This window comes from Chroicocephalus ridibundus, chromosome 6 (assembly GCF_963924245.1).
Source record: "Chroicocephalus ridibundus chromosome 6, bChrRid1.1, whole genome shotgun sequence".
Taxonomy (NCBI): domain Eukaryota; kingdom Metazoa; phylum Chordata; class Aves; order Charadriiformes; family Laridae; genus Chroicocephalus; species Chroicocephalus ridibundus.
The window spans coordinates 74,015,286-74,032,806 of record NC_086289.1 but is presented as its reverse complement, the minus strand read 5'-3'; the positions used below and the strand labels follow the sequence as shown (position 1 = coordinate 74,032,806).

General features: G+C 46.1%; 2 protein-coding genes across 7 annotated transcripts in view; one reads left to right on the top strand and one right to left on the bottom strand.

Moving 5' to 3' along the window:
• The window catches only part of PIK3CA (phosphatidylinositol-4,5-bisphosphate 3-kinase catalytic subunit alpha), a 43,636-nt gene extending 42,142 nt beyond the window's left edge, over window positions 1-1,494 (bottom strand). For all 5 annotated transcript variants that reach the window (XR_010071727.1, XR_010071728.1, XR_010071729.1 and 2 more), the window contains exon 1: window positions 976-1,494. The gene's annotated coding sequence lies outside the window, so the exon portion shown is untranslated. The remainder of the gene's footprint in view (window positions 1-975) is intronic.
• A 77-nt stretch (window positions 1,495-1,571) lies between these two features.
• ZMAT3 (zinc finger matrin-type 3) lies at window positions 1,572-16,618 on the top strand. Of its 2 annotated transcripts, XM_063338433.1 has the most exons (7): window positions 1,572-1,734; window positions 2,030-2,128; window positions 5,964-6,289; window positions 7,906-8,025; window positions 9,803-9,969; window positions 10,081-10,181; window positions 11,193-16,618. In XM_063338433.1, exons 3-7 carry the CDS (start codon window positions 6,020-6,022, stop codon window positions 11,402-11,404), a joined length of 870 nt encoding a protein of 289 aa, XP_063194503.1. In that variant the 5' UTR covers window positions 1,572-1,734; window positions 2,030-2,128; window positions 5,964-6,019; the 3' UTR covers window positions 11,405-16,618. The 2 variants fall into 2 exon arrangements, with proteins under 2 accessions (XP_063194503.1, XP_063194502.1); XM_063338432.1 differs by lacking the exon at window positions 2,030-2,128 and having other exon boundaries at window positions 1,573-1,734.
• The last annotated feature ends 903 nt before the right edge of the window (window positions 16,619-17,521 follow it).

The window sequence follows — 17,521 nt, the reverse complement described above, 5'->3', positions numbered from 1 at the left end:
ATCCAGTTTACTGCTCCGTGAGAGGTTTGCTGCAGAACACTCCTAACTGCAGAATTAACTCAAGCAAAGCCCAGACTGTCCACTTTTAAACACATACTTTCCTTGTTTTGAATATGCACCGTAAACAGTTTATAAATGTGTTCAATCACACTTTTAAAGTCAACAAGGAAAGCCTTACAGAGAAAAAAAGTTTACAGACATACCAGTAACAACAGCAAGAGTAACAGGTCGGATACCTTAATAGCTTGAGGAATGTTGAAAACAGCAACAAAACCCCCAAAGAAAAACAAACATTGTATTAGTTTGGTCAGAGTTTTGTTAACATTGAGTCTACTAGAAAATACACGAGTACCAGTAAGAAATAGCAGTTTCATATTTAGCATCAATAAAAATAGAACTCTGGATAGTATGAAGTAAGAACGGAGTTTCTACGGGAAGCGTAGATGTGAGGCTGCCACCGTAACCGACTGCAGCTGGGAACAGGAGATGGCATGCCACCGATCCCCACACACACCCCCCCAGTTGGAGGAGGCTCTGCTCCCGGTGCCACCGACTAGCCCAACCGTGAGCCTACATACCCTCCATCACAAGAGCTGCTCAAACATACTTACAGAAAACTGCTATATTTCGGGGCTGGGGGAGGCACAGTCGAAAACAACAAATCGCTACAGTTATTCCTCTCCCGGGTCGCGTCCATGCGACGAAAGACCCAGAGAGCAGGATTCGGCGGAAGAACGCCTCGGAGCCTTCCCGGGTGAGGGAAGCAGCCGCTCTCCGACCCCCCTCCAGCCACCCGAGGGTGGTGCTTCCCCCTGCGGCTGCCAGGGACGAGCCAGACGCCGCGCAGCCCACAGCAAGCGGCGCTCCCCTCCGCCACCGTCCGGCCAGAGGGCCGGGAAGCCCCTCGACGCCCCAGAGAGCGCTGCCCAGCCCCGGCAGAGCCAGGACGACACCCCCCGCCTCCGCCTCACTCACCTCACAGGCGCGGCCTCCGAGCCGGGCCCGCAGCCGCCGCCCCGACGGGCCGGGCTGGGCCGGGCAGCGCCCCGCCGCACTCGCAACCCCTTCAATCGCCTCCACCACTTCACCCCTCGCCGGGTGACCGTCCCCGGGGCGCTGGCGGAAGCGGCGCCCCCACAGAGCCGCCTCCCTCACGGGCAATAACAGGAAGGGAGCGGGGGGCCCTGACCCCGGATGGGGATGGCGTCCGCCCGCCCGCCGGAAGCGGAACGGCGTGACGTCACCGCGCCGCCCGCTTCCCGCCTCTCACCCCCGGCGCCCTAGCTCCCCCTAGCGGAGCCGCCCGGTACCCGCAGCACCGGGGCCTGACTGGAAAACGGCGTTTCTGAGGGGAATAACGGGCCCATGCGGGGTTCGGGGCGGGACGGGGCCGGACAGACGCTGCCGCTGCCCCCTTTGTGGTCGTAAACTCATTAACAAGCCTCCGCGCCCGCTCCTTGATGTTTTCTTTTTGACTTTTCTGACACCCGACGGGCCGCGCCGTGCCGCGATGGGCCGAGACGGGCCGGTACCGGCCCGTCTCGGCCCATCGCGGCACGGCACGGCCGCGCAGCCGCCGCCGCAGTCCCCGCCCCGCCGCGTTGCGGTCACTTCCTGCAGCTGGTCCCGGTACCGGCCGTGCTCGCCGGCCCCGGCCCTCCCGCGGCCTCGGGGAGCGGCTGGAGTCGTGAGGGGGAGAAGCGGCCTCAGGAGGGGGGGCCGGGGCCGTGCGCGGTAGGTGCCCAAGGGCTGGGGGAAGGGGTGGCACCGGGTCGGGGAGGGGGGGGACGGTTTTGCCGGTGGGTACCGTTTTACCGGGGGATTCGACGGGTTTTTGCCCTTTTCAGAGGTTGTTTAAGCTGCTGGGGTGGTGGGGATGGCGGTGTCTGCCCCTCCTTGGTGCCGGCTTTATTTCTGCGTTGCCAATTCTATGGAATTCTTCCTCAGGCTGCGGTTATTTCAAGGTAACAGATACCAGGGGTTTTATTTTATTTATTTATTTATTTATTTATTTATTTATTTTCCTTAGACTCCATCCCCAAGACTGCAAGGCATGCAACTTTGCAGAAATTTCTGCTAGGATGTCAGGATTTACAGCGTGGTTTCTGATACCCCGTTGACGTAAGAGGTGATTAATGCCCTCTGTTTCTGGGTTGCTAAATATGTATCCTCATCAGCAGAGTGCTAGCGGGCCCTGCGCTGTAAGGTGGAATTGTGTATGATGTGTGTTTGTTTTCGATCCCTGCAGCGTTATAAGATATTAAAAAATTATACTCATTTGGTGCGCTGTCTTCAGTCCCTGTAGCATTATAAAATGACCCTGCCTTCCAGGGTGCATTCTCCAGTCCTATTCTGTGGCCAAGGGTAAAGTCTCTGGCAAAGTTAGGTTAAGTGGTGTCAATGTTTTGAGTTACAAGCGGACTGGAGAAGAAATGCTTTCTGTCTTGAAAAAAAAAACCAGCCACCAAACCCACAACTTGTTCATTGTTTGTATAGATTTCTGTCACTGTTATTAGTTGCCCCGACTGCATTTAAAAACTAATTCTGGTGGGAACACATGGCACGTAGATACCTGGTTGTGATTTACACTTCTGGCCAAGGAAGGTCACATTGTGTATGTGCCTTCCCCACCAAATGGTGCTCAGATTTAAAGCCGTACAGTTTCTTTCACAGAACTTGTGTGTGTGAGGGTGGTGAGGCACTTGAACAGGTTGCCCAGGGAAGCAGTGGCTGCCCCATCCCTGGAGGTATTCAAGGCCAGGTTGGATGGGGCTTGGAGCAACCTGGGCTGGCGGGAGGTGTCCCTGCCCAGGGCAGGGGGGTTGGAACTAGATGATGTTTAAGGTTGCTTCCAACCCAAACCATTCTATGATCTGTGCCACCAGTAGTGCCTGAGTACTACCAGGCTGTGGTACTCAGGGCATGCAGGCTGTGTCTCCTCCTTCAGTGCTGCCCTTGGGATGTCCCAACCTGGAAGCAGTGAAGAGGGCTGTGTGCCTGTCTGCTTTCCACCCACCTGAGGACAACTGGCATGGAGTGAAAGTACATCCTAGCTGGTAGGGCGTGTAGGAGGAGGCATGGCTGAGATCGGAGAGATGCTTTCTTGAGGCGGAATGTCTCCTCAGCTCACTCTGGAGAGCTGCAGGTCCTGCCCTGCCTCGGGCTGTACTGTTATGGGTCCTTGGTGATGGAGGTTCCTCGTTCCTTTGCCATTTTGTAGTGTAAAGATTTTGCAGCTTCTCATGTGAAGGGAAAGGAGGAGTCAAAGATGTCTTGTTACCTTCTGCTGGACAGGGTCTCTGTAGCAACCAGCAGTGGGGGTGAAAGCGACATGTAAATAAGCTGAATTTGAGTGATGATCCTTTCTTTTTTCCTTTTAAATAGTATCTGTAGGAAAGAAATTAACATAATTTGAGCAATTTCAATGATGAAAGATGACCGTTAGAAGAAAATCAGTTGCATATGCCAGGCCAAGAGTTCTAATTTTAAAATTGCCCATGCAGTCTTAATTTTATCTTCAGACTACTGTTTACTTTAAGAAACAGTAAACAGCCTCCCAGTTAAAGATTTTCTAGAATATTACATTATGCCTTTTCCCCTGGGGATGCAGATCCTGTAAGCAGTGTGTCCTCTCTTGTATATGACAAATCCCATCCATGAGAGTTGCGTATGGAAGACTTGATGCAACAAACACTCATGCAAAATTAAGCAGATGGATCCCAATTGCCATTTACTGTAGATCTCTTTCTATTGCTCTGTGAAGTATTTAGCTGTAATTTACTCCCGTTTTAAGGTAAAAGGCCCATTATGGTGGTGAAATAAAACTCTGAAGTTGGATGGCATGCTTACCTGCTTGCATAGTTGATCTAAACTGCCTCGATAGGCCTGCGTCATAATGTATTTAACCATCATGAATATAAACTTGTTCTGTTAGTAGCCCCACTGAAATCAATTGGACTGTCTACAGAGTACTAGCCGAGAAAACTAAAGACAGCACAATCTTTGTCCATAGTTCTGCTTAACCACGAATGTGCCGAATGTTGGGAGAGAAGTTAGGTAACACCACAGCATTTACATTGCTGATGGATGACTTGCACCACGCCATTCCTGTGTTCTGTCTTCCTTCTTTGTCGTGGATTACATTTTATCTTGGTTCAGTTAGTTTTCATGACAGAGGTTTTGATTTTGTTTTTATGGTCACATTATGTTAGCTTAGCTCTCCTGGAATTTCTCAGAGCCTTGATGGTGGAGGGCTATTTAAAAACGTAAAAAATTCCGGCAGCTCTTTTACTTTCTTAAAAGCTTGTCCCCACAGCAATGCATGCTCTTTTTTTTTTTTAATTTCTTTTTTTCCTTACCTTTAGTTGCTAGCAGTAACTAAATTGCCTTCAATCTTGTGTTATTTGGAAATCTGTTTTTAGAGGTAAACATTTCAGAAATGCTGGTGTCACCCGAGTGCTTTAGTCCCACTGATTTTTTTCTTCTTTTTTTTCAAATTCTTTTTTATTTTTCTTAATAGAACATAGACCTCTCTGGAGCCAGACTTTCAAAGGTAATACAGTACCTAAAAATGCAGGCATCAACTGGGATTTTCCAGAGTTTGAATTTTTATCTTCTGCTAATTTTAGCAGATTGAAAATCCCGGAAGTTATCCCAGATAAATGCTATCTGCTCCTCCAGGTTCCTAAATGCCTTTGAAGTCAAATACTATTTTCAAAAGCCACTCAGGAAAAAAGTTCTGAGCTGGCATTTAGTTTACCTTTCCCTAATTTTCCAGAGGGGTTATTTTAAAATGTAGATGTGGCTCACTGTTTGCTTAAATGAGCAAAGCCCATAATGTAAACGTGGTGGCTACCAATGCAGCACTAGCTGGAAGTGATCAGCAAAGGCCAAGATAGTGCTTCTCTTGATCCGAGCGTAGCCACGAACAGGATTTGTTATGGTAAGAAGCTAATATGACATTAACAAAAGTAGCTGTGCCTTGATTCATAATACCACTGTTCTGCATTATTCTAGGAATGTTCATCCGGGCTTTAGATGTGATTTGTAAACTTTAATTAAATAAGCCTCTTGGAACCCCTTGTTGGAAATGTAGTGTTGCTTCTAAGAACTTGAATTAACCAAGAAATAATTGAATAAAGGTTAATATCGGATAAGCTCTCCATTTTGCAGAAGAAGATGATACAGTTTTAAATGTTGCATTGGTTGCAGTTAGTACAGGAAACACGAGAAATAACTCAAGGTCATTCAACAAGACTGTGGAAGGAACAATCCCTTGGGAGCTGACCGCGTACAACAAGGTGTGCTCAGGTTGATTCACACTCTTCTGCTTTTGTTGACTGACTTGAGAAAAGTTAACCATAGGATATCTTTCCTCAGGAAGGTCTTTGTGAGTATTTTAGGGATGTGTGCGTGTATGTATTTTGTATCTACCTATATAAAATAAATCTGCTTTGAAATATTTGGGTATTTTTAAGTCATCAGTGGCAGTAATACACTGTAATATTTGTTTAGATCTCAAAGCGTGACATTGTCCTTAGGCTGCCAAAAGAGGATGTGGCTAGAGGTTGTATCCCTCCCGTTCCCATTAATGCAGCCGTATGTGCTGTGCATATTTTATGTCGCATCTCCTCGCCGTCGTGGAGCAGTGGGCTGTGTGTGCTGTTGATCAGGTACTATGGGTGATCAGGAATCTCCTCCACCTGTCCAGGAGGGTGCCATGGGGTACTAAAAACTACATTTTGGACTACATTCCATTTCTTATACACGTATCTCTTAATCTGTCCCTTGTTGTCCAGGGTGCTGCTCTTTCTGTGGGGTAGAGTGTTATAAACTGACTTTATCCTGCTTAGCATTGTGAAAAGGCATAAAATAGAGGCAGTGAAGTTACAGAAGTTGTCCCCTGGCTCATCAGTGTTCCTGTTAGCACTGCTTGTTTCAGCATTTGTGTCTCTCTGGTCTAGATCTGAAGAAGACTCCTCATCCTTCAGAAATAGCATGCCCACAGTCTTCCTGGCCAATGATTCTTCTACAGCAAGCAGGACTTCTTCCTCATCCTGAGAATCCTTCATCTCTTCCTATGTCAGTGGCTACAAGGCCAAGAGCCAGCTCACCATTGTCCCCACCAAAATCTCTCGGACTGGGGCCTTCTTTTCATCACACGCAAGAGGAAGAGCTTGCAAAGGTGGTGGAGCAGGACCCTATGTTGGAGGAACTATGTAAGCCCCTGTGCTGTAAGCTTTGCAATGTTACTCTGAATTCAGCACAACAAGCCCAGGCTCATTACCAGGTAAGGAGAGTGGCAGGAGGCACAGCTTTCAGGGCTGCTGCATCTGCAGCTTCTGCAGACGTACCTGTGCCAGTGCGTGCACTGGCAGTAGCGTTGCTGTGGTAGCACAGAGCTGAGTGTGGGCTAATGCACAAGGACTAACTTAGCTTCTCAAGGGGATTTTGAGTGCTGCGTTGAGGTGGCTGTACACCTGCAGCAGTGTTTGAATTAACTCGTCTGAAGCTACTTCTGCACCATCTAATGAACCGAAGGCTGTGGGTAGAACTGCTCTGTAGACATATCTTCACCCTGCTTGAATTTGCTGGTTGTTCAGACATGCTGCAGGGCTTTCATTTAAGGTGTTGCCAGTGGAGTATTTTGCAAAAACTTTGTCCACAGGGACAGAGAAGTAGTACCAAGATGGCATGGGTGGAAAGACAGACACTCATACTTTTCCTTTGTTTTATGTGATCTGTTTTCCACCCATACACTCATCCAATAAAACAGAACTACTGATTCCACAGACATGATTTTTTAAGACCTAGACAGCTGTTCTCTGCTGGATCCAGAAGTGCAGTTAGGGAAGGGAGCTGCTGCCATGTGCTCATCACTGCCTCCTTCCCGAGATTATGCACATGACTGGTCTGCTGATGGGGCCATTTATGCAAACTTTCTCTCGTCTGCTTTGGACAGCATCAGCTGAGCCAGCTCAGACCAAATGAGTTTTGTTCGGGCTGGTCTGGTTGACTCGTCTGAAATAGGTTAGGGACTATTTGCATATGCTTCTTTGCTGAGAGATTGAGTATTTCACAGTCATGTGTTACACCATTTTACTGGTACCCTCTCTCACTAGTGCTGCATTTGTGTGACAGTTGGAGATACTAACTTTCTCCACCAGCAAATCCAAAAGGGTGGTTGTCCATATCCTCAGGACACCAGACCCAGATCTCAGATTTGCTGTTGGCCCTGAAAAAGTGTTATTGTGCCAGTGAAGAGGTAGATTGAATTAGTGTTGCACTTCAGCATCTGATTTCTGCAGTATTTCTGCCATGAGGGGACAGAAGGGCATTTATAGTACATAACTTGCATTTGTGCATATGCCTTACTGTATATCCACAATGCATATGCATACTCTCGTGTTGCTCTATCAGGTTTTCAAAATACCACAAAGAGCTATAATATATGTTGTCCAAGAGAAAATTAAATATGAAGCAGACTTTTTTAGATTCAATCTCATGTTTTAACTCATGCTTGCCACCTCCTGGAAAGAAGAGTGTGTGTGTGTGTGTGTGTTCAGGCTTATCAAAAAGCTATGCAAAGCAGTTAACGTTTCATGTTTAAAATACAAAATACTCATTTTAAGTGAAATGGAAACAGATTGAGGAACTAATTGTAACCTTGTTGATTTGAGAAAATCAGTTCAAAATGAGGCCCAGTCGTGCTAGGTGATGAGCATTTTGGTGAAAAGGGGGGATGGCAGCATCTCTCAAGTTCAGAGCTGTTATTTTCCGAGTGACAGCTCCTTTACCTGAGGTGCCATCTTCATGGCCACTTTCTTGTTTCGGTCTCTGGATCCTTTTTCTTTTAGTGTAAGATACTATTATTAGGACCGTGAGTAATCTGGGTTCTCTTTACAGGGTAAAAACCACAGTAAGAAACTCCGAAATTACTATGCTGCCAATAGCTGCCCGGCACCTGCCAGAATGAGTAATTCGGTTGAGCCTGCCCCACCTCAGGTTGTCTCCCTTCCAGCTCAGGTAAGGCATGGGAAGGTGTCTGAGATCATGCTGCTTGCTTGTCACCTGGGCCCCAATAAGGATAACTAGATCTCACGCTTTGAGGATTACTGCAGGAGTTGGGAAAGACTTTTCCTTGTGGTGGTACAGGATGGTAGAAATGGCCTGTTGTGAGCTGTTTGCTCTCCTTTGAAGATGCAGATATCGATCTGCCCTTGCAGCAGAATATTGGACTTGAAATGTTCTATTTCTGTATGGCAAATACTTTGATTCCTAGGTAAGTCTGATGTGCTGCTGATTATGGTTGTTTAAGGGCAGGTATAAAACAGCATTGTTGGAGCTGGATTTGGACACAAGGGTGTGGCACCCACCCTACACAATCATCCCTCCATTGTGTGAGGGAAGCCTACATGGAAAAAAGTGCTTAGGTACTCCTACACCCATTGCCCAAGGCTGTTATCCAGTTCCTCTTTTGTTGCTCATTTTGCAGTGCTCATTCCTGTGTATGGTGTGAACGGATGGGTCCCTCCGTGATCCAGATAGATTAATTCTGTCTCAGGCACGTTAAAGGCAAAAGAGATGATTTTTGCTTTCTTCTTCATCACTTCTGATTGTCATGGGACTTAACAGCTAACCTGGCACTTGCATGTGACTGTGCAGGGAACCACAGCTGGGCTGCGGGGATCGAAGCTGTGCCTGTCATTTCCCAAAGCGTAAGCCTCTGTTGTCTGTAGAAAAGCAAAGAGGATTTGCTGTAAGCGGCGGGCGGTTATACATGCTGTCAGAGCCACCAGAGGGAGACTCGGTCCCATGTAAATTGACTTTGTGTCTCACAGAATGGAATCAAGAGGGCATGGGGTCCAGTCCTGGGTAGTGGGACGTGGGTGCCGTACCTGCTAGGATATCTGATGCATGTTTTAATGGAGAAGATGGTCCGTGGCAATAAAAAGACGACTCTGGGGCCATGTGAGCATTGGTGTTGTAACACAGAAGTCAGAATTGTGTGTGTCTATAAGCTTGAACAGTATCAAAGGAGACATGAAAGAAACTTGACTTGGCAAGTGCCGCAGTGACATGGCTGTATGAATCACTGCTGCTGCACTGTTTACAAAGCACTTTTCTCTGGATGATACGCACCGAGGAGACGTGGTTGCTGCCCCAATCAGCGTGTGGTCTGACCACACAGGCAAGGTATCCTTCATATGGCAGGAGCTATGCCTGTGAGGCTGGGTCCTTCCTCTGAAGTCTTGATCCCGGTATCCTCTTACCTGAAGGGTGAGGATCAGAGGTTTGGCAGCTCTGCTATTGTGTTTTCAATCTCTTAGTGTGGTCAGGGAGCTGTGTAGAGACAGGGTACTGTGGAGAGATTAGGTACACTGTAAATAGGGGAGAGGAGCACCTTTCCCACCGAGGAAGACCCACTGAAAGGTAAAGTCACTATTCATCAGCTCCCAGCAGTCAGGAGTAGAGGAGTTAAATCATTGCTGTGAAGTAAACAAGCCTCTGTAGCTATTGCAGAGGTACTGGCGGTTTGTTCAGGTTGCTCTCCTCTCCATCTTGAGATCTGATTTGCCTAGATCTCGAGGAATTTTCAGATTCTCCTGGAGATAAGGCAGGGAGAATGAAGTTCTTCTAAGAACAGTTTGGGGAGCACTTGACAGTGTCCTAATCCATATGCTCTAATTCCAGCTCTCTTGTTGCCTGATGAAGATGATACTGGTCTCAGTCCCTGTGATTCAGACATTTCAACAATTTAACCTTCTTGTATTTCACATGCTGTCTCTCCCTTTGCTGCTAGATGGGATCCAGTAAACCAGGTGGCCGAGTGATCTTGGCCACGGAGAATGATTACTGCAAGCTTTGTGATGCCTCGTTTAGTTCTCCGGCTGTGGCACAGGCTCACTACCAAGGGAAAAATCATGCCAAACGGCTGCGTCTTGCAGAAGCACAGAATAACTCATTCTCGTAGGTATTGTTCAACTTCACGCTCAGGCTGAAAGCATGTGGCATTGTCTCTGGCAGTCTTTTTCTCAGAAAACTCTGAATTGCAGCTGTTCGTATTTGTTTAATCTTCAGGGACGCATCAGAACTAGGCAAACGAAGGGCAAGGAAAGAAGGGAATGAATACAAGATGATGCAGAACAGAAGAAATATGTATACAGTTCAAAACAACACAGGTAACTGGGAGCTTGCATTTGTTCTATAGTAGGAATAATAATGAATAATAAACAGACTTGTTTTTCTTCCATTTCTGAGGTCTTTTTTAGCAAAGACAGGTTGTGAAAGGAGCTGGTCCTAGCTCTGCTGATCCTTCATGTTTGCATGTTTTTTCCCAGCTGCTAAAGTTGCTTTGTTTTGTCAGCCTGCTTGTTAGTTCGGTTTCTCAGTTTGTAACTTAATTTACCATCTGCCTGTCTCTAAGGCTGCTCTAAGTGGTGACAATTTTCCTGCTTTATTTTCTCGGCAAGCGGCCAGGTGCCTTGACTCCTACTGTAGCACATCGACCTGTGCTTGCACTCCCATGACCAGAATGAGAGAGCATGTTAGCCTCCCTCTAAGACCATCTGTTCCTAGAGTAGAGTCCTTCCTCAGGTATTAGGTACTAACTTTCCCTCTTTACTAGGATTTAAAGTGTGTTTTATAGTGTCCAGCCCAGCATCTGTTTCTCGTTTTCATTTTGAGTTGTGTTATGAGCACGTATTAGCTGAAACCCTGATACTTGGTGAAGCTTGGTTTAATCATGTCCTTCTAACCACTGTCATGTGGAAAAGATAAATCTTGTAAAGTTCTATTAAATACCACTTCGTGATTATTTTAAACTGAGGCAGCTTATTCTAGTCAAAAGACGGTTCTAATTCTGGAACTGGAGGGTTAAGGGGAAAAAAAAAAGTCTTATTACTGAAATGATTAGCTCCTCATTTTCAAAGCCCTATTGATTCTTAGGAAGACTGGGGCACTAAGCCCACTCTACTGCTTTAGAAAATACCAGCAAGTGCCACTCCCCTATGTGCTACACCCCTGTAAATCTGGATCTCGGTGGAGAAATCATGTGGGAAAATAAGGTTCAGACTCTAATCAGTTAAAGCAGCTAATCTTTTTAGACATTTGTTGGACTTAGAAGTTGTCACTAAGCTGCCTCAAGGTTTTCTTTTCGTATAGATAAAACAGGTCTTTCTGTGTCTCCTCAGGTCCCTACTTCAATCCCCGCTCACGCCAGAGGATTCCTCGGGATCTGGCCATGTGCGTCACCCCCAGTGGCCAGTTCTACTGCTCCATGTGCAACGCAGGGGCCAGCGAGGAGATGGAGTTCAGACAGCACTTAGAGAGCAAACAGCATAAAAGCAAGGTGTCCGAACAGCGGTATAGGAATGAGATGGAGAACCTAGGCTATGTACAATGACGCGCCACCCTTGGTAGTAGTTTGCAAATAGAGCAGCTTGTCTCTCGCCTGCTGTTTGCCACATGCCCTGCTTTGTGCTCCATTTGATAGGAGTATGCTCTCGAGCTATACATGTAACACCTGCAAACTTAATGGTATGGTTAGATTTTTTTTCTATCATAGTTGGCAGGATGACGCTGTGCAGGACATGAAGTGTTTTCGATGTTTGTTTGCTAATTATCTAAGGCTCTTCATTGTATTGAGTGGCGGGGAGGACTTTGTCTTCTCCCCAGCCTTCTGCATGAATATGCAAAGCCCAAGAAGTGCCGGGAACTTCTGTCGTTCTACCACACAGGTGGACCATGTGCAAAGCCCACTCCCCTCTTTGCACACCATAGGGCAGTGCTCCAGAATGCCTCCCTACACCAGACTGAATCTCTGGGCAGCTTGTAAAGGAGGGGCAGGAAGGGGGCCTGTGAATGTGTGAATTAGGTGGTGTACTCATCCACAAATTGCTGCTTGTGGCCCCCCATTACAGCCCAGAGTAAGTTCTTTCCACGTCCTTGTAGAAAGGCTGTACATACCTCTCCTCCTTGGAGGGTCATGCCTCTTACTGCTTCCTCCGTGATGCAGATTTCGTTCTGAACATCTGACATTGGGTATCAGCTGATTAGCCCCATTCAGGAATACTCTATTCTACCAGTTAACCATGAAAAAAGATTCTCGGTGTTGTTGGCTGGGCACCTTAATGCACTGTGGGGGTGGCTCATCTCCCTGAAGAGAGTCTGTGGGGGTCTCAGTGGCTTGATGAAGTGAATCGGAAAGCAGGCCTGCTCAGAGGAGATGTACTCTGCTTTGATTCTGCCTTAGACGGAGTAGGACTGAGAATAGGTTGGAAGGAGCTGTCAGCTGTAATTTTCTTTGCATACTGATGTAGAATAGAGCAAGCCTTGGTCTCTGGCCTGCAGCTCTATTGCTTTGGGGGAGCAGGGATGCCTGGACCTTTGGGAGTGGATATCGGTGTGTCCCACTTCCGTGGCATTCCCTGGACAAAGCCCAATGGGTGTTACAGAGGAGAGGTGAAAAGCTCCCTTGGACTAGAGCTACCAATATTGGATGAATTTTTTTCCCTCTTTTTTTTCCCGTCTGTGAATGGGTTTTAATTCCATTCCTTGATGTGAACTGCACTGTTTTAGGGACCATCAAAAATCCAAAGTTAGATAGGATGTAAATGTCAGGGGTGATGATTGTTTGAGTAACAGCTTTTTGGCCACGCAGAAGCGTTCACGAAACTTGTTAATAACTTTGTAAGTGTAGAGAAACCCACAGGGTGTGTGTCTGTTTTGATTTTCCTTAGCAAAAGTAGAAGGACCATAAAGAGCAGAAGCAGGGCTGACATTTATTTTTCTGCTCATGTGGGTAGATGTGGGGAGCTGCGATTGGAATCCAGTTCACGGTGTTTCTCAAACGTTGGCTCCAGTGGCAAGTGCAGCACATAGGTAACCTCCGTTGGACCTGATTCACCACTGCGCTGCTACAGCTGTACGCTGGTATAGCTTCATTGACTTCAGTGGCAGGTGCAGCGAGGGTGTAAAGGAAGCGTCACGGCTTGTCTCTCACTCCATTTTAGGCAGTAAGTTGAATTAGATGCAGCTCCATTGGTTTCAGTAGTATTTTACCAGGGATAAGCTTTACCTAGTGGATAATGTTGAAGGTAGTTCCCCCCACTCCACTTTTTTCATCATTCTGATCCTGCCTTTTGCTTTTTAAAAGGACTTTCTTCTTGCCTTAAAAATTAAAAAAAAGAGTAAACTAACAAAAAATCCAGATGATTCTTATTCATCTTTCTAGTCCACCTCAAAAAGGTTTGTTGCACTTGGCTGCTCCTCAGAAATCGAATATTGTTACCTTTAGCTGCCAGAGCATCAGGTAGTTGTACAACCTTAACACAGCCTTCCTAAATCCAGGCAAGGTGGGCTCTTGCACGGTAGTCGAAAGCAACTGCGTGCATCATTCCATGCTGATCCTGGCCCTGCAGGTACAGGCAGAGCAACAGACATCCTCTTGCTCCTCCTTTGTGCAAAGACCGGTTACATAGGGTTTGTGCACTGGAGCGCGTTAGAAAGTAGGAGGACGGGTGCCCAGGTTGCAAAGCACTAACTGTGACAGCCTGTAAGTCTGTTACTTCTGTGCTTTCCTGCCCCTGGCTCACCCTCTATGTGGCCTTGAAGAACATTCTCCATGCAAATATCTCTCATCAGCCTTTTCCCCTCATCTTTTGCAGTCAAACAAGGGCTCTGGTTTTCTCTTTGTGTTCTGTCTTTTGTTTTGCTAGTCTGATATCACTGTGCAGGGACAGAGGGAGCTGGATGAGCCTTACCATGGTGTGTTTCACCAGAGTGATCCCTGCGTTGTGGTTAACCATCCCTCCTGCTGTAAATTAAAGCGTGGCATTTCCTGCAGGCTGCAATTAGTAGCAGAAAAACAACACTTTATAAAATAAGAGCTGGATGAGCTGTAGGTGCTGGTGTTGTCTAGCTTATTGCTAGGACCAAGAAGGTGTTTTTGTCTGCTTTCATGTGTCCCAAAAATCAACCGTTCACTGCTATCCTTTGGTTGCTGCTCCTGCTCCCAGCCCAGCAATCTGCTCCTCATTTGGCATTTCCAGTGGCTGCTGGAGGTATCAAAACTCAGTTTGCTCCATGTGCTGTTACCTCCTGGTGCAAACGTGCCACAGCACGCCAGTGTGCTGGTGTGTTTGGGAGGGTGTGCGAGGGGGGCTGTTCCTGCGGGCTCCTCTGCACGGGGCTGAGCCTGGTTTTGAGGAGTGGCTGGAGCCTGCCATGAACAGAGAAGCCTGAAGCTGCTTGGTTTTGTTCAAGGGAGTACAACTAGTGAATGTCATCATCCTGAGAATTTCAGAGCAGTGGGTTGTATAGCAAGTATAACGCAGACTGTGGGACTCAAGCGACAAGAGTAGGACAGGTTTCCTACACGGGAGAAAAGCTATTTCTTGCTGGGAGAAGCAGCTGAGACTTGCATTGCCCCAGTGCTCTGTTGTGGCCCTTCCCTACAAGTGACCAAAGCTTGCTTCTCCCTCTTCAGCGTTGCTTAACGGTTTGTGATCTTCCTACTCTCCCTCCAGCATAGAAAACTGTTGACTGCAAAGAGAAGACACCCCACCTCACTAATATCGTTAGGGCTCAGGCCAATCCATATTTGCCAGCGCGAGAAACTGGGTTGATCCTGATTTTATTTTTTTTGGTGAAAGCTGTTCTCCAAATCAGCATTCAAAACACATATTGAAAACATGTCGTGGCCAAACCCTGTTTGACACAGACGGGCTGGGGAGAATACCGTACAGCTGTAGTACCATTTTCCGGACCCATTGAATCTTTTTCTCATGTTAAACAAAATACCAAACCCAAGAAACAGGACTTCTGAGAAGCTGTCACATTGGCCAGTAGGTTAATGACCTTTGCTGCTAGAAACAAAATATAAATCAAAGTGTTTGTATTTATTTTACTGTGCTGACCACTAATTGATTTGTTAATATTTAAGGCATTATTCTGTAGGTTGTTTTTGTTTAAATAGAAAACTCTACATCGCACTTTGCTTTTGGATCAGAACAGGTTATTTATTGTATTTGTGAAAACGTTTTGCCTCCCGCATATGTATTGTTTTCTTTCCCTTGATGAAAAAAACCCCAAATAACAAAACCTATCCCAAAACCAAAAAAAAACCCAAATCCAACAAGTGGATCTTCTTTGTTTCTTTTCATGCCAAACAAAATGGGTATTTCCTTGCAACTCGCTCTTAAATGTCCATTTCTATTTTTTTTTTGCCTTCAACGGTTCCTTTGGTAACTTGGGATGATATTTTTAGAGACACATGAAGTTCATGCTACATCTAAGCATTTCTTTTAAGGCAAGGAAGTAAACTATGTGGAATCCGTGTATTTGTGTGGAATATGAAAGCGATACTATTTTATTAAGCATTAGCTGTTATTTTGCATTCTGTACTAATGAGTAAATGTGTTAGTATCTTGCCTAACACTGGTCTATTTTTGACTTTTTGCTTTCTTCATGTACATCAAAAGGAACCCTGAAAAACTTCTGTGGAGTTGCTTAGGATGGTCATCAGTGTAACAAAACGCAGATTTTTTTCTGTAAAGCTTCTTGTCTTTTTTTTTCTTTTCTAGATGCCCATTCTGGGGCATTAGAGGGGAAAGCTATTGCCATAAGCACGGATTCATATTTTAGCTTACTAATGCATGACGTCCTTTTGCTACGATACTTAAGTAACTCTGACTGTAACCAATGGGAGTCTTGCCCAGCTCAGGAGTAAGTGAAACACCCTAGCTAAATATATTATATTGGCTAGGGCCAGGCAAGGTATGTTGCTAAAATTCGTCTTTTACTCCTATGTTTGGGTTACAACACTCTTAAGGTTTTGCTTTTTTGAGGAATGTGCATCTGGGTCTGTAAGTATTTGGTCCTGCTCCAGCTAAAATAGTTTGAAGTACATTGACTTTAGTTGAGTAGGAGCAAGCCTTGAAACCTTTCAGGAATTTCACACTGCTGATGTTTTCTCATAGATGTATTTTTTGTTTTGTGATTATTATTTTTTTTTATTAAATTTTACAACCATGTATACAAGGATGCTCTGGATGAGATGGACATCTGTTGCCGATTATGGAAAAACAAATGCCATGGTTGCCAAAGGATTAGCAGAAAATGGAGAAGTCTGGACTTGATTTCTTTGAAGTTAGTGGCTAAGCTCCTATTGTTTTGAGCCGGGCTGGCTTCTTTGCCATCTACATGAAGTTGGAAGTGAAAATACAATCCACTTTCAAATGAATGTGGTCAAACAGTAGTTTTGGGAATCTCTCCTTTAAACAATGTATCACAGTTAAAATTGTATCTTTTTATCTGACCTATCTGCAGGTAAAGGCAGGACTGTGATTTTTAAAAAATAAAATCAGTTTTTCAGTTTGTGTTTTGCAGGGGAAAAATTGCTTGATTTAATTTCCTTCTCCATCTGTCCAGCAACATCATTTGCAAGTGCTTTGACCGTGTTCCATCTAGAGCCTTCTTATCAGGTTGGTTTTGTACATTTGTCCTTATTTTCTTTATGTTGTACTGACCCCCGTGAGGGAATAGTTGATGAAAATGATTTTTTTTTTCTTTTTTTCTTCTTCAGTATATAATAAATCATCTTGCTCTTATCATTGTACAGCCTTAGTGTTTGGTATTGCTGCTGCTGGTGCTATGGCTGGGCTATGCATGACTGAATTGATTTTAGCCTAACGTTGAGGGTGGCTACAGGAGTAATACGTTTTAATGCACTGATAAAGGAGTTTAGTCCAGTGTAGAATTTGTAACTCTGGAGGGGGGTCGATGTACTTCCACCTGCTGCAGAAAGCCAGCTGTGTTCTCTCTCTGAGCTGTCTCGGCTTTGTGGGGGCTCGGGAGAGCATCTGACAGGATGGGAAGCAGGAGGTAGAGGAAGGGCTCTGTTTGGAGCTGTGCTTTCCCCTCGAGCAGCCATCACGAGCTCTGGAACAGCCCCAGGCTAACCACGGACTGACTTTCAACTCGAACTGTACAAAGGTGGGGACAAGCTGAGCCTGATACTTACACTTGCACATTTTTTGCCAGCGTGCTCTTTCCCTCTTTCATTACTTGAGGGCTCCAGGAGAGCATATGCTTATGCAGCGTAAATGACTTTCCAAACAGAAAGGACATTCTGAACTGGAGCCTTGAAGCAGAGAAAATCTGCAGTTTGCTGGGTTCAACTCCGGTAAGAGACAAATGTTGCCCGCCCTTGGTGCTGCAGCCGTGCTGTTAGTGCAGTCAGCTGTGGGCCTCGATGGCAGTGTCCCGGTGCCCACACAAGACATTCCGGGTGTGGGAGTGCTGTCGAGGCACAGCTCTGAGTGTGTAAGCAACTGTGTAAGAACAGGGATGTGTCCCTGCGCTCCCCTGCCCTCTGCTATTCAAGGCATTGGGCCACTACAGGCAGGAGTGGCACCGTGGTGGAATTACCCTGATTTACTATTTTGTCGGGCTGAGAGCTGTCTCAGTGCTTAGGTGACTTCTGTGCTAACAGCGAAATGTGGGAGGCTTTATGTGTTCT

Excerpts from the sequence above, each read along its gene's own strand:
- ZMAT3 (XM_063338433.1), top strand. The coding sequence starts at position 6,020 with ATGATTCTTCTACAGCAAGCAGGACTTCTTCCTCATCCTGAGAATCCT. Across the intron at positions 6,290-7,905 it reads AAGCCCAGGCTCATTACCAG|GGTAAAAACCACAGTAAGAA; the intron begins GTAAGGAGAGTG and ends TTCTCTTTACAG. Across the intron at positions 8,026-9,802 it reads TTGTCTCCCTTCCAGCTCAG|ATGGGATCCAGTAAACCAGG; the intron begins GTAAGGCATGGG and ends CTTTGCTGCTAG.